The sequence below is a fragment of the Osmerus mordax genome, chromosome 2 (genome assembly GCF_038355195.1).
Source record: "Osmerus mordax isolate fOsmMor3 chromosome 2, fOsmMor3.pri, whole genome shotgun sequence".
Lineage (NCBI taxonomy): Eukaryota > Metazoa > Chordata > Actinopteri > Osmeriformes > Osmeridae > Osmerus > Osmerus mordax.
The window spans coordinates 7,684,724-7,705,001 of record NC_090051.1 but is presented as its reverse complement, the minus strand read 5'-3'; the positions used below and the strand labels follow the sequence as shown (position 1 = coordinate 7,705,001).

Below are 20,278 nucleotides of genomic sequence, written 5' to 3'. Positions count from 1 at the left end.
CATTGTTAGAAAATGTTAAAAAAGAGGCTGTTTGGTTACAAATATAGTACTGGTACTTTTCCTCAAAAACGTACGGTCGATATGACAAACATAACATAGAAAATCTAAAAAAAGAGGCTGCCTGGTTACAAATATATGGTAGTACTTTTCCTCAAAAACTTGCAGTCAACATGATTGCAACATCACATGAAAACCACTAGCAAACAAAGCATTGCTAGGAAAATACTTCAACACTTGTAATTTGGAAATACATAGTTATTACAAAGTAAAAAAAAGAGGCTGTCTAGTTTCAAACATACATGTACACTTTTCCTAAAACAGCTTACAGTCAACATGACAACCACTACCAAATAAAGCATTGCTAGGAAAATAATTCAATACCATAGCTTGGAAATGCATAGTTACAAATCTGTCAAATACCAAACATGCCATGACTACTGGTATACCTCAACAAACTTATGGTTGACACGACTGCCGCGCAGCACAATTGCAGGTGCTGTGATATAGCTACCTGTAACCACGGAGTTGACACTGACACGACAGCAGAAGACTAAAGGTAAATGTCTTTTTTACTTTACTTGAGGTAAAAATATATATATATATATATATATAGGCAAATATAAAAAAGTTAATACCCTGGGATTTTTATTTGACGATGAGAGGCTTGTTGTCTATAGGTTCTGACTGTCATGCTAGTGTGCTGAATGGGAACCGTTATGTGAATGTACAGTAGCTAGAGCTAACATCAGAGCCATAATGAGGCTATGGCTAACATTTACTAGCTTGCACTGACAACCTTCAGTTGGTAGCTAACGTCGTTAGCTAATGTAAGCTACTTGCCAGTAGCTAGCTAGCTAAGGTAGCTAATGTTTTCACATCAAAGAGTTCAAATTTATCTTCCATTCCGGAAAAAAATGCATGGAATTTTCTAAAATTATGTCTCGATTTCCCCCCCAAAAATAAACGTACCGTACAAAATAATAACATACCGGGTGGATTTTTCGGGTAAAAAAAATAAACGTACCGGTACGTTTATTTCGGAGATAAGAGTAATTGGGGGTCGAACTGCACAGGGATCTTCTCATAGACAAACATCACAGCCCGTCGATTGTTTGGTTCCTTAGGAAGACTCTGAAAAGTGTCAGCATTCCCTGTACAACCTGGAACACTGCATTTACCACCGTAGTCCATTTTCAATATGCTAGAAAAACGTTCTTTGTAATTCTGTGGAAGTACACAGAACAGCAGAAAGGTACAGGCCAGAGCCAAAAAAGGTGGAGCCACCGAACTGACGTCAGTTTGGTGGCTTTTTCAAAACCTACCGTTTTACAGCTACATTTTTTAATTGTGAGATTTGCATAGGAAAGAGGTGTCAATGGACTTTGGGGTTCACTGTATGTCCATTTTACCCACTGAACTGTCGTTATTCAACTGTGACAAGGTAAATTCCGTTCTCTGCAATCAATGACCCCTTTAAAGCATTTTAATCAGAATTTCACAAATTTATTTTTTCCAAAGAGAAAATGATTTAATAAAGGATACTATTTACATTTTACATTTACATTGTTACCCCGCTCCTCATCTCCCTCCACTGGCTTCCCATCACGGCCCGTATCAGATTCAAGACCCTGGTACTGACCTTCCGAGCGGTGAACGGGACTGCCCCCGGCTACATCAAGTCTCTCCTTCAGCCTTACACCCCCACCCGCCACCTACGGTCTTCTTCTGACAACCGTCTGGTGGTCCCACCGCTCAAGAGCGCCCGGTCCCAACACAAGCTGTTCTCCTGTCTGGCCCCCCAATGGTGGAATCAACTCCCCACCTCCATCAGAGATACTGACTGTCTCTCCACCTTCAAGAAAAGTCTCAAGACGCACTTGTTCCGGGAGTACAACGGCACTTAGGAATGATTGGCTGGACCCGATGTTAGTTTCCTCCAGGATCATAATGTCTCTTATTGAGAGACTTGTTGCTTTTGTTAGTTTGTTGTAACTGTCTAATTATTGTACTCACCGTGAAATATATTATTGTTGCTTGCTTTTTTCAACAGGTACACTCTTGCACTTTTGAGGTTCTTGCTGTTTAATTGTACCTTGTCAAACTACATGCTCTTATTGTTCTCGTTGTTGTCATGATCAGTGACCTATGCACTTCTGTAAAATTCTCTTTTGGAAGTCGCTTTGGATAAAAGCGTCTGCTAAATGCATAAATGTAAATGTAATAAAAGATGCTATGATTTGGTAATGGTTTATTTCAACCAATATATATTTTTTGATTTTCCTCTCGCCTTAAAACATTTTTAGGAGCAATCTCTATGGACCAGCCTCCACTGCTACATACAGACAAGACACGTTTGGGTAATAAAAAAAACACTTACTTCAAGTGCACTTCCTTTTGAGACTGTAACGATTCCCCTAGAATCTGTCCTGTTTCGTCAACAACAGCTGCCCCTGTATCGTCACAGCTAGTCTCTATGCCCAAAACAAGCCTTTTGCTCATTTGTCTCCAAAATCCAGAAAACCATTTGAGCCTGTGCCTCTGTCTGCGCACAACAGTTAATGTTAGCATTTTCGGGTGACAGTCGTGCTGCTTAACCCCCACTCACACTTGAGTACAAATACCCCCTAATTGTCAACGATGAGTTCAACTTCTCAAATATAATGATTTAACATTCCTCACATGATCCCATAAACTCAACATTCACGACTATGAACATTTTAACAGAAAGCGATTGAAGAGTTGAAACAGGAACCGGAACTTCTGATACGCAGGCTTTCTGACCTGCCTTCATATTAATCATATAACATTTATTTCCATTGGAAAACGCTTATGTGAATAAACAATCCCAAAAATTGCATTTATTCAAGAGTTACTCAGATTTTGGAATCCACGTGAGTGCATATAGGTAGCAATCATAATCTATTACTGCAATATCGCGCGAGAGATTGTGTTCTCGACTTACATTTCCGCTGGATAATTTCACGTTCCCGCCATCATTGACATCTGAGGCCTCTTGTCGACAACTTATACATTAGAGAAACCGAATACCGGCAAAACCTAATTACCGCGTCTAAAGTAAAGATACCATAATTTTAAGTTTCGAGAATCCCACTCTGAATTTACCGGTAAGGGCGTATTTTGTTGTCATGAATTATTGCTTATGTTTTTATCATCAAATGACAATCAAGCAAATGTGCATTTAGCACGCTAGTTAGCAAGCTACTAGCGTGCTAGCTATTTATCTATAGGCCTGCGTTGTTCTTGTAGTCTGTAGCTATGGCTTTCTAACGAGACAACTAGCCTAGTAGTCTAGCTTTAATGTTAGTTAGCTGCAAACTGCCTGCCTGCTGCAGCCAGTTCAAAAGCAATCAGCTGCACCATCTTAGCCAGATATTTAGTGCTAGATGTTTCCATTATTATAGCTAGCTCTAGCTATATGTGTTAAATAGCTTTTGCACAATGCATGGTAGTACTCAACGTGCTCTTTTGGCATCATTCGCTAGCTAGCTGACTTGCTGTTTAACAATCAACTTTGATTAGCTAGCTAGCTAGCTAGCTAACCTACGTTACGACATTCCGGTAATGTATAGGCAGCATTATCTCTAATGTTGTAGACAACACACCCCTACGTCCTGTATTTTATGTAGTTAACCACAGGTGCAAATAAGTTACTGTCGGTTCGTACTTTGGGTTCGTGTTTAATGAAAAGTTCGATATGCCTAATGGCTTAGCTACCCGTCGTTAAATGTGGCTTTTATTGAGCCCTATGTCTTTTGCACGTTACCGTTGTCAGCGTACGTAAGTTCTTTACTGGCGAACGAGCCAAATGTCAAGCGAATGTTGTTGTAATTGTTCAGTCGAAAGTGTATTGCGGCTTGCTACAGAACGTAATGCTAATTAGTGTAGCGATGAATATACATGTTTCTATAACGATGTACGTTGAATAACCGCACTCAATAAGACGAACAATCACATCGATGTTGACGGACATTAGGGGGTAGCTTAATTCTTACCACGGTTTGGGATAAATTACGACCGGTGTTGCACCGAAAGCTGTGACCCATCAAACTGTGACCGCAGCTGTGCATCGTCTGCCCGTGCGTGTACAATATTTTAAAGTTTAACTCCTTTATTAAGCAGTTACAGTGGGGTCACATATTCTGACAACTTACCAAACGTGCTGGTCCATTACATATTTAGTTATTTCCTTTCTTTACAGTAGAATATGATTATTTCAATTCAGTTTTTAATGTAGGTCTAGTGTAAGGTTTTAGGTAGGTTATTACAAATGTAACTGGTGCATGCAGTCACAAAGAAATACATGTTTAGAAACATTTCAGAGAAAATGGACCTTAATATATTTTATTTACTTTAAGATAAACATATGTTACTACCGCAAATAATCATGCGGTCAGTTTCTGATGGGTCACAGTGTTTCCTCTAGGATTTTCTTTTAGCAGGGGAAGAATACAAACAATGAAAATCACCAGTTAACTTAATTTAAATTTGCAAGAACTATAGCCTAATACAATAACAGGCTTAAATGAACTGACAACATATGTTATACGACTAATGTAATATTGCACATGTTTTAGTCCTATTTCCCCTAAAGCAATAAAGTTAGGCTTCTTAAAGACACCTTACACTCATAAAGTATGTTCTAAATGGCATAAATGCTGCCAATTAATAATTGACGTAACAATTATTGTAAATGGTCAGTAGCCTAGCCTATCGATTAAGGTAGGCCACTCTGAAGCATGTACACTGCCTGCTTCATTTGATCTTGATAGGCTAAGCATTCTGTAGCAGACAATAACAATAAACCCACTATTAATTAAAACTAATTCAGCATAATAATGCACCTAAAATACAAACGTGAGCAAGGGCAGCAATCGCTATCGAATCAACAGACGTGCAATTTAGCTAGCAGGGGAAGAATACAAACAATGAAAATCACCAGTTAACTTAATTTAAATTTGCAAGAACTATAGCCTAATACAATACCAGGCTTAAATGAACTGACAACATATGTTATACGACTTACAGTTCTCAAGGACGCACACACGCAATCTCAACTGCAGTGTGAAGCGCATGTCTGTGCTATTCTCCGACATGCACTCTAACAATCACTGCTGATAGATGGCCTAAAATTTTGTACAGCCCTATTTCTGATACCGTGGCGGCAGAAATTTAGCCATGGCGGGCCGCCACGGCAAAATCAACATAGGAAACACTGGGTCACACCTTTCGGTGCAACACCGGTCGAGAGAGGTTGTGCTACTGAGTGAGAAGTTATAAGTGGGGAACCAAATAATTTAAAAAGCAGTTTGTGTGATCGTAATTTTTCCAGCAGCAGTTGTAGCCTATTCAGTGATATGTACACGGCACACTGAATTGGGTGCGCTTAAACCGTGTACCAGTATGTGTACCTTCCGGTTTTTCTAAGATCCATGTACTTGAACTTGAAACATTAACTTCTTTATTAAAATACTTGAAAATATCAAAATGTCATAACAAGACATAAAAAACATGTGCAATTTAGCATAGAACAACATAATAAAGTGCAATTAATGCTCATGGTGCAACAACTAGTGTCCCCAGACACGTTCCAGACATCTTTTCAAAAGTTAGGCCTACTGTGCTAAAACAACAACAGTGCAAAACAAAACTGTGGATATGGCGGTGCAGCCATTCAGCTAACATGAACATGTTTTTTTTTTCTTCACAGCGTTGCACACCTTTTTTTGGCTAGGTCAAGGTTTTTAGAGAGGAAAACTAACGTCAACATGGTCTTGGGGAAATCAATCTCATATTTTTAAATTAATTAATCTAGATTAATCACAATTAATTAGGCTAATCGCGTCAAATTTTCAGCTCTGTCACTCGCAAATCGTTTTTTACATCGAGTTGTATTGGCATCGTAAAAAAAGTTTTTTGGGGGTATATAAATGTATAAAATATATAAATTATATTAAACTAGGATATTCAGTGAATTTTGCTAGTTTTGACATGATACTTGCAAGAGGCTCTCTTTCTCTCTCTCTCCCCTTCTAACCGAGTTATAGGCTAATTTTTTTTACAGCATCAGCTATGTCCAACACAAGCCATTGTAACAAATGTGCCCACCATCCCAAACATCATGTAACGTGTATTTCATTATGACAGATACATTTACATTTACATTTAGTTATTTAGCAGACGCTCTTATCCAGAGCGACTTACAGTAAGTACAGGGACATTCCCCCGAGGCAAGTAGGGTGAAGTGCCTTGCCCAAGGACACAACATCAGTTGGCATGACCGGGAATCGAACTGGCAACCTTCGGATTACTAGCCCGATTCCCTCACCGCTCAGCCACCTGACTCCCAGATAAAAAAAAACTGAAAACGTTCATTCTTTGGATGTTCTTAATATGAATCAGAACTCACATCAGTTCCGGAAGAGGCGCAGCACCGATGCTGCCAATACTGGCATTGTTGCTAACACTGGCATCGTTGCCTACGGTGCCTCAAAAAATGGGCATCGTTGGTGTTTTTAGAACCGTAAGGTGTCGGTAGTATCGGTTCTCGTGACATCCCTAATTCTTCTTCTTATTATTATTATTATTATTATGTCCCTGTACTTACTGTAAGTCGCTCTGGATAAGGGTGTCTGCTAAATGACTAAATGGAATGTAAATGTATTGTTTTTGTTAGTATTCCTATTATTAGGGTTCCTCCGATTTAGGGATTTCTCCATGAAATGGTTCAATAGCTCAAACTGTCCTTGACCCGATTTTTTCAAATTTGGCCCAATGATACAAAAGGTCACTCACAACCCCCAGACCGCTAATGGCCCACGAACGCCCATAGGTGGCGCTATAAGCCACGCCCAAAGTCTACGTAGGGAGTCAGGTGGCTGAGCGGTGAGGGAATCGGGCTAGTAATCCGAAGTTTGCCAGTTCGATTCCCGGTCATGCAAACTGACGCTGTGTCCTTGGGCAAGGCACTTCACCCTACTTGCCTCGGTGGAATGTCCCTGTACTTACTGTAAGTCGCTCTGGATAAGAGCGTCTGCTAAATGACTAAATGTAAATGTACGTGATTTCCCCTGTGCCCCATTTCTCCAAAATGCTTGAACCTTGGCATACAGGGTTTCCCGCAGAAAATTTTAAGGTGGTAGGGTGGGGTTTGCCGTCAGACCGGGGGGAGGGGGGGTGTCTACTTCGTGCGATAGATTAATGCGAGGATAGACTAATGCGTTCTGCAGAAAAGGGAGTGGAATGGAAGGGAGAAAATAGGACAGAGTAACACTGTAGGGGTGGGCGGTATACCGGTATGAACGTGAATCCCGGTATTGCGTTGTGCCATGATATGGATTTTGCCATATCATGGATATCACAATATATTAATAAATGTATTAAATATTAAGTGTTTCTGTTTGGTATAAAATATAAGTGATACTGCCTAGCGGGCCAGTTCAAATTTGTATCTTTTACAAAATAAAAACATTCAGCATGCGCTGCACGGATTGTCCCAGCAAATGAAAGTCAACAAACAAGCTAGCGCAACTCCGAGGAAGCAAACATTCATATGAGTAAACTGCTTTTGTTGGCAAGTGCAAGCAAGCGTTAATGATGTCTGAAAATAAAGCCAGTGGGGTTGATTTGCCGGACGAATTGGTAAAAAAGGGGGCCTCTTCTGTCGTTTGGAAATGGTGTGGTTTCAAGTTATCCGACATCGACCAACAAACACTGCTCTGTAAGTTGTCGTCGAATTGTGCTAGCCAAAGGTGGAAACACTAGCAATCTTTTTCACCACCTAAAAGCCGTGCATGTGCACGAAAATGAATCTACCAGAATGCGTTTGACAAATCCAATGCCAAGTTGGTTAGAATTGTGAAATGTTTATTGTAAGCCAACAGAATTGAGTATTCAGCCATGTAATAATTGTTTATAGGTAGAGCTAACTCACTACAAATATTTTCGTTTTCTTGCGATACCATAAACGTAGGCTACTGTTGAACGCGTAGGCTACTGAGAAGTCGCTCTTCCGTGGCAATTAAGCACTGCAAAATTTGCAAAACTCATGTGACACCGGAGTTACCCAATGGAAATCCGTCCGAGTGCGGTAGATTACCTGCTGCAGTGCGGATTGCATTGTCATGACATAACTAATATATCGTGATATATACCGATACCGTCAGTGATACGAATTATACCGTGATAAACATTTTAGGCCATATCGCCCAGCCCTATAACACGGCGGATATCGCTATAAAAAATATGATATATATATATAAATATGATAACGCTATGATAGATGTTGCTGTACAGTGAAAATTTTGGTTAACCTACAAAACTGCTCTCCTCCAGATCCGTAAGTCCAACTGTCTTCAAACTTGGTATACATGTGTGGTATACATGTGTGGAATACATGTCTTCCTATAGGGTGATTAGGAATACAATACAAAATGGCTGAAAGGGGTGTATTTATGTACATGTCCACGTTGCCTCAGTATCTTTGTGTCAATAAATCAAATATAATTTTGACTGATGGTTTTTCAAACCCAATAGGGTTCAAGATGACATCATTCTGAAGTACCATAAACAATTTCATCTTGGTATGTCAAAATATGATTGAATTACAGCTGTTTAAACTGAGGCCTAATCTAACAATGCTTGACACGGGAGAAACAACTTACTTTTTTTATCCAGTTACTGAACTTTGCATAATCCATGTCTGGGAATGGCTCAATTGGATGAGATGTTGTACTGGTAGGTGAAGGGTTGTAAGTTCAAAACAAGTCAGGGACATAGTTTTTTTTAAATTATTATGACGCAACGGTTTTTGGTCTTCCGGTCAATCCTCCGGTTGTAAAACATAGCAATGAGTGTTTATATGAGCCCATGACAACACTCCGATCATCTGTTTAGCGAGACTGTGTAAACCACTGCAAAACAAGCCAGGTTCACCACAGTAGCTAATAGGGGTGGAACGGTACATGTATTCGTACCGAAACGTATGGTACGGGCATCACGGTTCGGTGCATGAAATTACACGGAGAATACACTGTATAAAAATATATTAAACTTGCGTGCAAATTAATTAATGTAATGCAAAACTACTGTTAGATACTCGTGTTCTTTCGGGACATCTAATCTGAAGCTCTGGTGTCAGGCTAGCTAGCAGCACTAAGGACGAGTATGTCGAGTGGTGGCGACTAGGGCTGGGCGATATGGGTAAAAAATGATCACGATAGATATTTATATTTCCATTCGATAACGATAATGAAGACGATAGACCACAGATCCGTAGTAGTAGCAAAATAAGTCTCTTCCTCAACTTTTTCCCTATACTCGGCATAAAGTTTAGGCAGCGCGGTGTGAGAGAAATGTTTGCGGCCAGGGAGCACGTACCTGGGGTCAAGTAACATAAGATTTTTTTAAACTTGCTTTTTATCAATAGCCTACCTTGGCGCAAACTCACACTTTCTGCATGTTCCAACGAGTGATTTTGCTTTAGGTGGTAAAAAAGGTTTGTCGTATTACCAGACTTGGTAGCCACCTGTTTGTTTACTACACAATTTGCACCGATCATTGCTCCCCTCTTTGGCGGATTTCAAAAAGCCAAACCACATCCAAATAACTGAAGAAGACGAACCCTTTTTATCAATAATTTCTTCATTGGAAGTTGCTCCCTCGCCATGGCTATCGCTGCCACTGTTTTCGGCAATAAGACTCATTTTCCGTGGTTAACATTAGCTACTCCACTTGAGGTGCTAAGTCAGTATATTTCAGTGAGCGTACGTAGGCTACCATTTATCCGCAACTTCCTGCTGCATCACATAAATTAAATGGACTGCTAATGGAATGAATGTTCTCTCACATATATATTTATTGTTTATTTTCGCCCCCCTAAGGATCAGTCAATATTTGGACTACATAGACAACGTCTGTGTCAAAATGTTTGTCTTGGTCTCTATTGCGTTGCTGGTATTTTTATTTACGTTCCGTTGCACAGTTTAGGAGGTTACAACGTTTTTGTGGCCAAAAAGTGCCTTTAGTCAACGAAGGGTACTCAGTGCTAGCTACGTCACCACGTCAGCACACGTTAGCAAAAACACATGGATTGATGTGCTGTTGCACAGCGAGTATTGTATCGTGCCGTGGTGTACTACTACTAGCAGCATCATACATGTACATTTAAGCAAATCAAGACTTGCATGTACAGTAAGTAATGTCACATTAAAGAATGTATGTAAAGTTTAAACTCAAGCTTGTGTGGTGCGTCGCTGGCTTCAGTGCCACAGCCTAAACTTTATGTCAAAAGAAACATTCTCATTTCCGGCGCTTTCAAACAATCCCCTCACTCAGTGAAGTTTGGCTAGCCACCGCAACTAGCTTGCTCGTAGCAAACTTCTTTTGAATTAGCCATTTCTCCCTAAATAGATGTAAAGCTGATTTACGTTTTTGGGGGCATATTTTCAGTTAGCAGAAAGTACTGTTTGAATCGCGATTCCATCTGAAATACTGCCGGTGACAACGTTGTTACAGTAGCTTGTTTCAAAGGGGGTTCGCTTGTTTCAAAGGGGGTTCTTGAGTAGGCTAAATGCTTGAAAATATCACTAGATGGGGAAAAAACTTCAGGGGACGCAACCGACGCAAGCGAGCACACGCTACAATTTGCCCAGAAATTGTACCCTCTAGTTTTCTTTTAAGATTTAACCTTTAGATGCGTGAGTACTAAATATTTCCGACGGCCCCCACAGCGCAAGTTATTTTTCCAAAACGGTAGCTAGCTAGCTTTAGTTAAGTGCAACACACATGTTATTAGCTTACGTTTAAAAAAAATTGGTCAAATCAAACTGAGCATTTGATTTGACATGGCTTGAAAATCTTGCTAGCTAACATGTCCAAAAACCGTTAATTAACTGTTTATAACTTTTGTACATTACAATTAAGTTTAGGGTGTTAACTATACAAAACATAAAAAATCGTAATTTTGACAGAACTGATTGTCGATCTTTTTGGCCTTATAGCCAACGAGCGCCCGCGACATCCGACAGGTTCTTGCAGACCGCCACACATACGTTTAAGAATATCAAAATGAATATCGATATAACAATATTCATGCTCAATATCGCAATATCACATTTTGTCAATATCGTGCAACCCTACCATAAAGTAGAAGATATAAACAATCATTTTTATTTAACAAAGTCTGAACACAGCAGACAGAATTATTAGCTAGCAGTATTGAAAACAGTCGCATCAATCCTCGGAGATGCTGGCCCAGAGTTTGCATTTTCCGCTGCAGGTGTTGTTGCTAGCAACTCAGGATGGAAACGGCTAATGTGATTCCTTAAGTTGGTAGTGTTCCCAACGTATTTAATTTTGGTGTGACAGGCTTTGCATATCGCATGCGATTTATACAGTTCATGCTCCCCAGCCTGTTGGTAAAATCCGAAATGAAGTTGCATATCTCAGCTTTTAAAACGCTTGGAGCGTTTTTAAGCACGATCTCACAAACACCCTGAGCCATGTTGCTCTGGCACGTATGCGAATTGCGACGAAAGATGTCAGGTAAATGAGACCCAGATGAAACTAGTCTATCATAGGTCTTGATGAAACGGCTTAGGCTACTGAGAATGTTATTCATAAATAACATTCATAAGATTCATAAAATCCTAAAAGATTCAATGGCAATGGCACATTGAACAGCTGGGCCCATACAGGCTGTACAGGCGATTAGGGATGGGGATCGATACCCGGTTCTTTAAGGACCCGGTTCCAAATTTCTCAAAACCCAAAAATCAATAAGGTCCGAGCTTATCGATACCGCTATTGAGACTAGTTAGGCTAATATAAGGTAACTTATGTCTCGAGAGAGAAGTTATGTCATTGAAATCAAATCACTGGTGCACAAACGTACATCAATTGTCTAATAAAATTACGAAATTCAATTGAATGGCCTGCCAACCGCCTTTAAACTTAAAGAAGAATTTAATTGGCTCACGCCCTACTTCGCTTTATTTCTGATTTTGTTGCTAGCTACGATGGCTGAACGTACTAAGCGGTCAAAGGCTTGGCTACATTTTAATAAAGCTAAAGATAAGTACGAAGCGACGTGTAATATATGTTCGAAGATCATTTCTTGTAAGGGGAGGGGGAACACTACTGCAATGAATAAGCACCTCAACGTTGTGCATCAGCTAAAGGTAAAATGCATTCGACTGTCTTCGAGAAGCAACGGTGCCAACTCCAGCTGCCGGACAATCTTCCTCCTCATCCCAAGTTTGCATGGTGAGCGCAGTCAGCGCACCCCAACTTCGTAGCAAGTATCCATCGTTGACAATAATAAGCCTCAATAATAAGAGCCAGGGCTCTACAGTGCAACTATTTCACTCGCCTGTGCACCTAAAATTTGATGCATACGTGAGTTTACGAGCATAGTCAGTGTGTGAGTAAAGACTAGCCTCCCCCGCCCCGCTGCTGATCATTCAAAACAAATATTCACATAACGTCACCGGGAGCATGGCTCTGTGGGCTGCTTAAGCATCTTGTTAAACAATAACAGAGACAGAACAAAATAGGGATGAGACAAGGAAGGTTTGGTTAGCTGGTCATTTAGCTAGATCAGGTGCCTTTTTGTTGAAACGTGTTAAACTTTTCATGAAGTCTTGAACAATGACGTCAATGTCACTTTTTGTCAACCAACCAATCACAGTCATTTATACTATTTACTCATTCAGGTTGTGGATAGTACATCTGTAGTGGACAATTGTAGATTTAGCCAGAGCCAGGATCCATTGTGCAAATATGTGCTCCTTTTATCCAGCCTCCACCTGAGAGCAACACATTCCCTTGTTCTATTTGACATCTGTTTTACTTATTGTTATAAATGTTGTTCAGTAATCTTGTTTACATAAAGTGTGGCGTGGGTTGTGTGGGTGTTACCATATGTTTAACATTTGCCAAATTCATTCATTTAGATGGTGGTTAGCTCAAGTTCACCCCAGAAATGTATCGATAAAAATTAACGATCCCCATCCCTACAGGCGATGGAACACTGAACAGTTGACGGGAGAATGTGCGGTCCTCCACGCAAACTCTGACCCATGCGCAGGCCTACGCACATTTTGGAGACAGTGGGAATTGGCAATGTTTATATATTTTGTTTTCCTCACACGTTTTTTTCACTCCATTGTTGCATACGCACGGTTTTATAAATCTGTTTTTTTTGGGGCGTACGCCATTTTAGGCTTTTGGGCATACGTACACCTTTAGTAAGAATACTACGCACAGTTTTATAAATGAGACCCCTGGCCTGTTACAGGCGATTGAATACTGAGCATATGCATGGGACGGTACATGCTCGGACCACCAGTTTCATCGCCCCCTACCAGTGGTCCGGGCCACAAGGCACACATGACGGAGCAACTGTGCAATAAACAGTGTAACAATAAACTGCAAATGTTTACACCTCGACAGGTCTGCAAACGCCTTTGTAAACTTCTTTGTCTGCTTCAGATACTTCTTTAAAACGGGAAGCGATTGTGGGGCGTTTGCAGACCTGTGCAAAAAACATATTTGGTTGTTTTAGGTTTTTTTGATGCAATTTAGGCTACTTTGTTGCCGAGCATATGGCACGTTGTTAAGGTCAATGGCTACATCTCCAAGGCAACCCCTTGTTGCTAGGTCCGTAAAAACGTTTATTTACCTCTGCGAACTTTCAGGAGGTATATAAACGGATTTATTAACTTTTGAGAACGTCTTCTAGACCAATAGGAACAGCGTATTGGTCCAATTACACTAGTATATAAGAAACACGTATGCATAATTGATACCGATATCAACCACTCACTAACCACAAGGACCACTGCTTATTTTGACCACAACAAAATAAGAATAATCGATAATGGAGTATATTTAATAGACAAAGGTTTATGTTCTCTGACATTTGTTTGGCTAACAGCACTGCCAACACGGATAGGATTAAAACCACAAACCATTCACGGTCCGGACCATGCAACAAAACACAGCAGTTGGTCTGGACCACAAGGACAATGAAATGGACCATGGAGTAACTGGTCCGGGCCGGAAGGTACACACAATAGTACACAGAGCAAGTGGTCCGGACTGGAAGGTACACCAGGGTTTCCCGCAGAAAATGTTAGTTAAGGTGGTAGGGTGGGGTTTGCAGATAAGGGAGACTGGCGTTAGTCACTTTAGAATGGAAGGGAGAAAACGGGACAACGACGGATATCGCTATAAAAAATAAATATTAATAAAATAAAATAAACGTTGACGTAGTTAAGGCGGCAGGCGTGTGTTGCTTAGCCTTAACTGAAAAGTGCTGCTGGAAACCCTGTACACATAATGGTACACAGCTTAAACGCACCCTAGTATTTTGTGTACAGAATACTGAATTGGCTACAACCCCTCTCAACTGTTTGCATCGTTAGACCCTGTAGGGGTCATGGCCATGATCATTGTCAGACAGTTTATGATGGAGTAGGATTTAGAAATAGTTAATGGACCTTAGGGTAAGGTGAGGTGTGACGGAATACTGCAAGATGATGAGTTTTTGAAGGCAGCAGTGTTGTAATGGTTGTTTGTGGTTCAAGGTGATTTCTAAGGTATTTAAAGTAACTTTCAGGCATTGATTATGATTATTATACTCGCTCACTCATTTGTGTTCATTCATTTGATATCACTTCTAGCATGTGTGGCTCCGCTTAACACTGCATCTCTGGTGAATTACTTTGTCTCCTCTTCTTCATAAGACAATAGATACATTTTGAGTATTTACATATTCATTTAGCAGACAGTTTTATCCAAAGTGACAAACGGATAGTGCATTGTTATACATTTGTGTTATTTGCAGGTCTAGGTTGGAGCTTGTGAGTCTTGGTCTCCAACCCGAGGAGCAGAGAGAATCGCCTGCTCACAGCACTCTGTCTCAACACGCCAATGGCAGCCACAATGCTGAAGCTTTCCAGCAGCGGGGCTGTTAGAATCCGCTTCAATAGCATAGACCTTGGGACCACCCGGTGGAAAGAGGGCACATTTGAGATCATTGAGAAGGATAACAAAGTCAATCTCTGCATCAGATTCATCAGTGGTGGTGCACCTAAAACTTTTCAGGTAATACTAAGTCTTTCTCTTTTTATACAGATTTTTAAGGGATAAGGGGAGTATTCCAGAAAGAGGGTTTAGTGAGAACCTTGAGTTGGTTAACCCTGAGATGAGGGTTTTCCGTTCCAGATAGAGAGGTAACGCAAACTGTGGTATGGTAACTGAGTTGCATGGTAATGTGACCGAACCTGCTCGCTGGCAGGTTTTCCTTAACAAACTGCATTTCTACCTTTCCCCTCCCACTTTCTGAGCCTGATATAGTTGACAGAAATGGGGTGTTCTTTCCTGGTTCAGCTGACCGATCTCCAACAAAATTATATTAGCTTAGCCTTACGTCAGGAGAGGATTATAAGACAGTGATTTAGATGTTCTTCCCTGATGGAATACCTAAGTGAACGTTACCGTTTTCCATCACATTCCATAATTTATTTTAGCAACATTCTCAGCCCTTACATTGCTAATGTTACACACCGTGGACATGCACTCAGAACCGACCAAATGCTTTTTGGCACTGAAATAAAGACAAATCATTGAAATTTAATTTGTTCTTTATTGCCTACAAATATAAATCCAACAATGAGTATTTATATATTGTTCCTTCAATTAACATTACTAGTGCACAGTGCCTGTGATGCAGTCAGTGATTAATATGTCAGTGAATCACACAAATACAGATTCCTTGAACTATAGATAGTCCATAGTGCCTGTGATACAATTGGTTACACACACAGATTCCTGGAATTATAGATAGGGTACAGTGTAGTTTTGTCACAATACCAACATTTAAATTAATTGTATATAGCAAGAAAAGTTATCCCTTCTCACCGTGACAAATACAAGGAGTGTGTAAGAACTGGTTGAAATGCTTGAGACTTGAGAGCCATGCATTAACTGTGTTACAGACTCTGAAACAACGAAAGCTACAATTAGCGTATATCTGACTAACGATTGAGCAATATATATTTTATTATTAATTATATAGGTAACCTTAAAGTGGCTGTAAAGCAGAACTGAAAATGAGTTTTAAGTTCATCACACCACAGAAGAATGTGTTGTTAACTACCCATCCAAATTCCAATGGAAAAAAAACAAAAAAAACACGACAAGCATGTTAAATTAGGCCTAACACCGGCCGCCTGGAGCAGAGCATGCGCTTGACATCACACGCAGGTCCGCTTTTCTTGAAGACACAGTAGCCAACATATTTTATTGCTGTGGTTCAATTGCCTGTTTCGGCGCAGAAAAGTACAGTTTTTTTCTCAATGCCAGTATCGTACCGTTCCTAAAAAGCCAGTACCTCAGTACGGTACCGGTATACCGTGCAACACTAGTACAGTGCCCGTGATGATGTTGGTGATGACAGTTCTTCTCGGGTTTTGGTACCTATATTTCTCAGATCACAATTGAAATTCTCTCATCTCCTGCAATACTTGTTCAACCTCCACTTCTATTCTAGTCAAATTGCCAATGCTGTGGTAGTCTACATTCATGCAAATGATTCATTTGTCTGGTGTTTCCTACGTTATAAATTGCTTATGTTATGTTGATCAAAATGTACTATCTTGGTTCTCTGTTAAATTGTCTTACCACCACAAACATCTAAACATTTAGTTCATAACAATAATCAATACATGCACAATGGTTGAGCCAGTTGTCATAATTTCAGGCCTAATTCACGATACAGAACTTGCACATTTGCAATGTGCTGGCTGTTTTGACATCAGTAAACACATTAATTTACGTAACCAAATTCACTGATCTATACTGAAAGTATATCCACTTTATATTGTCGTTCTGTTCGCTAGCCAGCCCTGAAAGCAGCTGAATATCGGTTGTAGAAGCGAATTCGCTTCTAAATTAAGAAACCGAATTTCCCTATTTTCCTTACTACTCAGTTTCATTAGATGGCATTCAATTCCACAGCCTTTTCTTTTTCTTCAAAATGTTGGGGCATAAATAAGACCCCCTCGCTATCTGTATCATAATGTGCTAGTGCTATCTTACTCATTGAAGCAATCAGGCATCTTTCTCTTCTGGAAGGAAACCTTTTTGCTAACAAACTCATCTGAAAATATAGCTGCAAGCAGCAATGAGGTGGCCAAGCAGTCAAATGACCCATAAAACATGTTAGACATCCTCAGAAGAGGGTTACGAGTACACACAACAAGGTTGGTGTGAATCCATCAAAGATTTGCTGAGATACGACCCAACTTCCTGTTTGCTGGCTTAACGGCACATTTTGATTGGCCGTACCGGGCAAACGGTTTTGAAAATCCAAAAAAGATATGATGGCTTTTGTGAGGCTTGGTCTGAAGATGATCTCTGCCAAATGTGGTGAAGATTGGAAAACATTTGTAGGAGGAGTAAAGAAAAAACATTTTTTCAGTAATTCAAAATGGCGGCCGCATCAATTCGGCTGTTATCACAAGTTATCATGTGTCACACACGGGAAAAATCCTTTCAAATTTTTAGTGAGGGTTGCTGTGACGATGATGTGTGCCAATTCTGGGCAAGATTTGACAAAAATTGAAGGAGGAGAAGCAAATTTTTTTTTTTTTCTTAAAATTCAAAATTTGTATTTATTTTTTATTAATAAATACATTTTATGAATTTACATAACCGGAAATCGACTGAACTCGTCTTGATCCAGGGAATCCAACGGTACCTCATTTTTGAAAACCGGTCATACGGTTCAAAAGTTACGTGTGTAAACACAAGTCCAACTTTGACCCATTGGTGGCGCTAGAGTGCTCGAATGGGAGACATGAAACTTGGTGAAAATAAAGAGGGACCTTTCCTTAATGTGTGCCAAATTTCACAAAAAGTGACCATACGGTTCTAGGAGCTGCCATAGACTCCAATGGGAGAGGAAGATGATTAATAATAATAAGAAAAGGTAGAAACACTTAAGTGGCTTCGCCGCTTCGCGGCTTGGCCATCAAATACAATCAAGAATATTTTATTTTTCACATACCTAGCTTAAGTAAACGCTGGAATTTATTTTCTTTAGTGAAAACATGTTCACTGTGTTTGCTAGTGTAGATAGCTTGAGTACAGTCTAGTTCTAGTTAGTCACTAGACTAGCTGGAACATTATTTCATGATTAATTAATTAATTAATAATAATTAGTTGGCCATCAACATCAAACATTACATTTCAAATATTAATAAACTAAAATAATAACTTAACGTTAGCTAGCTAGTTTAATATACGTTTTCTCTTACGCTGTCTGGAGGATCTATCCTGTGCCCCATTTGTCACTGCCAGGCTGAGCGTAGAGGAGAAAGTGCTCCGCTGTACTCTCGCTGTTTTTTCAGTTGTCATGACTTTGTGAGTGATTTGACGTCCTGTCACTGTTCAGTTGCTCATCCTCCAATCGGAGAGAGAGCAGTAGAAGACAGTTTGTTTGAGTTTTGTGGAGCGGACAGCTCCGCAGATTAATATTCTTGCGACTTTGTGATATTTCATAGCGGCGGGCCAACACTGCAAAATGCATGTAGAGGAAACACTGGCTACTATCCATGTAGGCCTCTCTGCATCCCTCTCTGCAGCAGCAGTCAACGTCTCTTCATCATCATCCTGTGATGAAAAGCATTCTGTTGAGGGCTACTGCTACTACAAGTTGAAATAGGCTGATATTTACTTTGTATCATGTGAAATATAATTAAAACCAACCTGACAGGCCACAATCACAAGCTTATAGGCCTAAGCAAAATATGCCTTACCTGTTAGTAGAATGTTTTAATATTTCATTTTAAGCTGCTGCCAAGTGCACTTTTTGCCTGTGGGATGCACCCATGTGAACATGATATTTTATTCAATTACATTCCATCACTTTTTCACATGTAATATATACGGACAGTGTGGTTAAATGTTCAATGTATGGACTAGGCTACTGCATTCAAATGTATGCATTGACTCGGCCACCAATTGTCTCCCACGCCAATTGTCTTCTACGCTGCTGCAGACGTCTTGCTTTTTTCTGGAATATGTGCTCAGATTCACAATAAACACTTGAAGTGGGGTGAAGTAGGAGGAAGTTTTTTTTGTTGCCGGGTGCCATGGTGGAACCTAGTATTGGAGTTCCATTGATGTTAGCTTTTAATGGACCTCATTCAAGCACTTAACTCAGTGGACATACTCCAAGTTGATTTAACTAATTCAAATCAGCTGTTCTGGAACCTAAAAGTCAGAGTTTCACATTTTAGTGTAAATCAACTCAGAGTTCAGATTTTGGCTCAAAGTTTGTTAAACCCGCTCTCTGGAATACCCCCCTGTACCTTTTTATTTTGTTTTGCTTCTATCAACTGAACATCATTTGGAACATAATTACAATGTTCTGATTTCAGAACCTGGTGAGATATATTATTTCATGCTGGTGTGTTTTGAATGAGTAAAAAACCAACTGAAGCATACATCTCAGCTGCAATCAAGTGAAACCTCTCACAGCCTGGAGTCCCGATTCCATATTACTCCTATATTTTTGTGATAAGCAATGTATCATTAACATAACATGTAAATAATTGTCTTTGTACTCATTTTAAACAATTTCACCACTTTTTATCTTTTTTTTCACGCCCTCAGCTGAACCATAATATAAAGAATGTGGTGCACACTCCAAGCAGACTCATGGTGACTTTGAAGGACTCAAGTGTTGTCACCCTCGACGGCATCACTCTAGCCCTGGCTCAGAAAGTGAAAGAATACCTTGATAAGCTCAAGCAAGGAAAATCTACTGGTAAGGGCAAAGGGAGAGGATGTCAATAGTGTGTCTGCTAGTTTTCACAGTTATCTGTATTTTTCTTTCCTTACTAGGGTAGCAAAGGAAAATGTTCCTTAAAAAAAACTGTTGCTTATTTCCCCATTGATTATTAACTCAAGAAGCTTCAAATATAAATATATAATAATGCACTCAAAAACGACTTTCACAGTGAACTTTGGTTTAGTTACACTCTTCAGACAAATATCTTAAAGCTAATATTAATAAAAATAATAATAATAACAATAAAAATAAATCTATACATTGACAAAATACTTATCTAGTTTCAAACTTCCTCGGAAGCTACCTAGCTATATTTTCTGAAATTTACTGTAGCTAGTTTGTTAATTACCAATACATTTGAGTTAATTCCTGAATATTCCCCTCTAATTATTGAGAAAT

At 39.7% G+C, this 20,278-nt stretch overlaps 2 protein-coding genes across 7 annotated transcripts in view; one reads left to right on the top strand and one right to left on the bottom strand.

Moving 5' to 3' along the window:
- osgepl1 (O-sialoglycoprotein endopeptidase-like 1) overlaps window positions 1-2,708 on the bottom strand; it is a 38,195-nt gene extending 35,487 nt beyond the window's left edge. For all 4 annotated transcript variants that reach the window (XM_067229374.1, XM_067229376.1, XM_067229375.1 and 1 more), the window contains exon 1: window positions 2,378-2,708. In XM_067229374.1, coding sequence (XP_067085475.1) covers window positions 2,378-2,568 — 191 coding nt within the window. In that variant the 5' untranslated portion in view covers window positions 2,569-2,708. The remainder of the gene's footprint in view (window positions 1-2,377) is intronic.
- Window positions 2,709-2,990: 282 nt separating this feature from the next.
- usp37 (ubiquitin specific peptidase 37) overlaps window positions 2,991-20,278 on the top strand; it is a 99,469-nt gene continuing 82,181 nt past the window's right edge. For 2 of the 3 annotated variants that reach the window (XM_067261998.1, XM_067262011.1), the window contains exons 1-3: window positions 2,991-3,125; window positions 14,867-15,126; window positions 19,702-19,855. In XM_067261998.1, the coding sequence (XP_067118099.1) occupies window positions 14,953-15,126; window positions 19,702-19,855 (328 nt within the window). In that variant the 5' untranslated portion in view covers window positions 2,991-3,125; window positions 14,867-14,952. Of the gene's footprint in view, window positions 3,126-14,040; window positions 14,084-14,866; window positions 15,127-19,701; window positions 19,856-20,278 lie in introns of those variants that run through there. The other variant, XM_067262006.1, reaches the window with a different exon arrangement.